The following is a 3,532-nucleotide window of genomic DNA, read 5'->3' on the forward strand; positions in this document are numbered from 1 at the left end:
CATATTAAGCCGGATATAGAAAATAAGTTAATGCCAGATTAAGACCACCTAGCAGGGCAACTTGCAATTGCCATAAATGTTACAGCAAGTTTATAGCACTCTAGTCAATTAGTATTTAGTCCAAAATACAGGCTTTGCATTCTGTTTGCAAAGCCAGGTTATATTCACTAATAAATAAGCTTTCTTAAAACTCTAGAAATTGAACAAGTTACAAAAGAATGTCCTGATAATGTTGTAGTTCATAGATCTGGGGGAACCAGAGGGGAGAGGGTGGGGTGTGGGGAGGGGACCGGCAAGGAGGAGAAGGAATAAAGAAATAAATCTTTAAAAATAAATAAAAGAAGTTCTATTTAGAGAGAAATCGAGAAGTGATATGAAACAATGTTACCGTAGTGATCTAGCATTTTATTTAGTCTATATAGCTAGCTTTAATTTTAACATCTTTCCACGGAAGATGGCACATCAAACACACAGATGGGAAACAAATGTCTTGCAATTAAAGTTCTATATTACACGCCGATTTCAGGAAAACATAAAGAACGTGAGTATTTTGCACTTGACTTGGGACCAGTATTTACGATTGCTAGGGAGCCAACAAGGGGAAACAAGTTGTGCATCATCGGACATTGTCTATGTATTTTTGACCAGAACGAAATGCCCCACTCACGTTCCTCAGCCTCTGGACCCGTGTCCCGGGAAAGGTGCTGGAAGCCACACCCGGAGGCTGGCAAAGAAAGGGCGAGAGTGGGCGCGATCCGGGGTGCACGTTCCGGTGGTCCGAGCCCGCTCCAGCTGCAGCCTTGTAGATACTTCGCGGCGACCCAAACGGCGGTTGGGGTAGTGGCGGTTCCGAGGGTTCCGCGTCGCCGCGTCCGCGCAGGGCCCCTGGGGACTCCCCGCGCGTCTGCGCTGCGGCTTGGCCGGTCACGCCCGGCGCAGGTGCGCTCCTCAGGATGAGGCTGGCAAGGTGCGGTCCCCGCCGGCAAGGCTGGCCGCGGCGGGGGCTCCGGGCTGGCACCCCAGCAGCGCCGCGGGGCCGGGCAGGTGTTGGCCCAGCACAGCGCGGGTGCCGTCCCGGGGCGGCGGGGGCGGCTGCTCTAACCGCGTCCGGGCGGCGGCGGCGGCGGCGGCGGCGGCGGCGGACACCTGCAGCAGGTGGCAGTAGCCCCACGGGGGCGGGGGCGGGGGCGGGGGCGGGGGCGGGGGCGGGCTCTGCGCGGCCCCGGGGGCCCCTCCGCGGACGCCGTGCATGATGCTGTCGATGCTGAAGGGGCTGCGTGGGTCTCCCGGCCCCCGGCCCTCCTGGCGAGGCCGGGCGCGCAGAGGGGGCTGCAGCTGGACGGCCGGCGCTGTCCGGGGCGCCTCGGCGGCGGCCGGGGCCGACAGCAGCAGGTAGCGCAGCGGGAGCGGGTGCAGCAGCGGCCCCGGGACGGGCTGCGGCGGGGCCGGGGGCCCGAGCAGCAGGCCGGGGAGCGCGCCGTGCAGGGCGGCGGGCGCGGCGGGCGCGGCGGGCGGCGGGAGCGCGGCGTGCAGGGGCGCCCCCGGGGGCGGCGGGGGGCGCTTGAAGCGCTTCCTGCGCCGGAGGAAGCTGCCGTTGTCAAACATGTCCTGGGAGGCGGGGTCCAGGCTCCAGTAGTTGCCCTTGCCCGGGTGGCCCGGCTCGCGGGGGATCTTGACGAAGCAGTCGTTGAGCGACAGGTTGTGGCGGATGCTGTTCTGCCAGGCGGGGAACTTGCGGCGGTAGTAGGGGAAGCGGCCGCGGATGAAGGCGCAGATGCCGCTGAGCGTGAGGCGCTTGTGCGGGCTCTGCAGGATGGCCATGGTGATGAGCGCGATGTACGAGTAGGGCGGCTTGGCGGGCGGCGGCGGGGCCCCCTCCTCCCCCGGGGCGTCGGCCCGGCCGCCTCCGGGGTCCGCGCGCCCGAGGCCGTCGGGCTGGGGCAAGTTCATGGAGGCCCCGCGGCTCCTCTCTGCCGGCGCCTCGGTGTCCAACAGTGTCCAGCGAAGATGCGCGTCGCCTGTTACCGCGGCTTCCTCGCGCCCTCCTCCCCTTTATACCCCTTCTCCCCTACCTCCAGACTCCCACTTCCCCCCGACGCAGTCCAATGAAGAGGGTCCTCGGCGCGTTCCCGACAGGGCCAGAACCTTCCGCCGCCTCCTCCTCCTCCTCCTCACGCCCACCCGCCCCCAGGGAAGATGCGCCCCTAAAGCGCTTCGAAAACGTGCGAAGGAAGAAGAGGTAGGAAGATACGGGACCCAACCACCTGCGGCCACCTTGACACCCAGGCCTCCCCCCTGGAGGATAGAAATGGGGGAGGGGGGTCCTATAATCTACGGTGTTTGACTCTGAAAGAATGTTTAAATGCTTTAGTGTGTCATAGCTGGTGATTCACTCATTTTCACTGGTGGATTCCATCCTCATCCGGAATGAATGAAATATTCTTAATGTTCTTGGGGGTGGGGGGTGGGAGCGAGGCTGGCATGGTCCCATCTACTCCCTACCTTAGCTCCCCCAAATGTTCTCCTGCTCAGCTTTTCAGAAAAGGACGAAATGTCCTTGGCGTGAAGTTATGGAAGTTCAGGGTGAAAGGAAAGCAGGAGAGCTAAGGAGAAGTCCCCTTGCATCACTGATTCTCCAACTTCTTTGAACATTTGACATTAAATGTAGGATGTATATTTTACATCACTATTTTAGATAGACTTTGGTAACTAAAATAGATTTCATAAAACAAGTGACCACTGTTTTGCTTTTTTATTTTTAATATCCACAACCAACTACACTGATTTTGCCACATCCTAACCAGTACAGAGCCAGTGTGAAAAATCCTGTTTTCAGAAAAATAGCCTCACAACACCAAGGGATGCACCAGTCTGACGGTCAATCTCTCACACATGTATTCTCTCCCTCCTCCTCCCTCCCTCCCTTTTCAAAATCCAACATTAAGCACTTTTACTATAATAATAAATACTAAAGTTGAAACCTTAAATAAGGCAAAGGGGAGGTGCGGTTCTGGAGGAGTGACAGGGCAGACAAAGCTGTTTAACTCATCTGATGTCCTTGAAAGTCAAGGATTTTTAAATGGGGTTCATTTAAATCTGCTCAGAGACTAGAGTGGTGGGACATAATATGTGTTATCTAAGGGGATCTTATGGTGAAATGCTGAGCAACAGCGCATATTCATAATTTAATATCCACCCACTAGTGAAAAGAATTTGAGAAGGCATCTAATAAAAACACAGTGTGAGGTGGAAGGGGAGAAGGGCGGGGGGTGGGAGTGAATGGGTGACGGGCACTGGGGGTTATTCTGTATGTTAGTAAATTGAACACCAATAAAAAATAAATTAAAAAAAAACACAGTGTGAAAATATTGTATCATGCCACTGATTGTCACTGAGTGAATCTTTCATTTGTGCTTGTAAATGATAATGAATTTTCAGCAAGAAATCAGAGGTCAGCTAAAAGGGCAAAATATGACAAAAAAAAAAAAGTAGCTCGAAGTAGCTAGTCCTTTCAGGATAAAATTTTGAAAAC

At 55.5% G+C, this 3,532-nt stretch overlaps 1 protein-coding gene across 1 annotated transcript; it reads right to left on the reverse strand.

Annotated features, from left to right (window-relative positions):
• Positions 1–948: 948 nt before the first annotated feature.
• LOC144289179 (forkhead box protein D4-like 1) lies at positions 949–1,950 on the reverse strand. The gene has a single exon (XM_077857685.1). The coding sequence runs from the start codon at positions 1,948–1,950 to the stop codon at positions 949–951; it is 1,002 nt and encodes a 333-aa protein (XP_077713811.1).
• Between the last annotated feature and the right edge of the window lie 1,582 nt (positions 1,951–3,532).

The sequence above is a fragment of the Canis aureus genome, chromosome 1 (genome assembly GCF_053574225.1).
Source record: "Canis aureus isolate CA01 chromosome 1, VMU_Caureus_v.1.0, whole genome shotgun sequence".
Classification (NCBI taxonomy): domain Eukaryota; kingdom Metazoa; phylum Chordata; class Mammalia; order Carnivora; family Canidae; genus Canis; species Canis aureus.

Coding starts and splice junctions, on each gene's coding strand:
- LOC144289179 (XM_077857685.1), bottom strand. CDS start 1,950: ATGAACTTGCCCCAGCCCGACGGCCTCGGGCGCGCGGACCCCGGAGGC.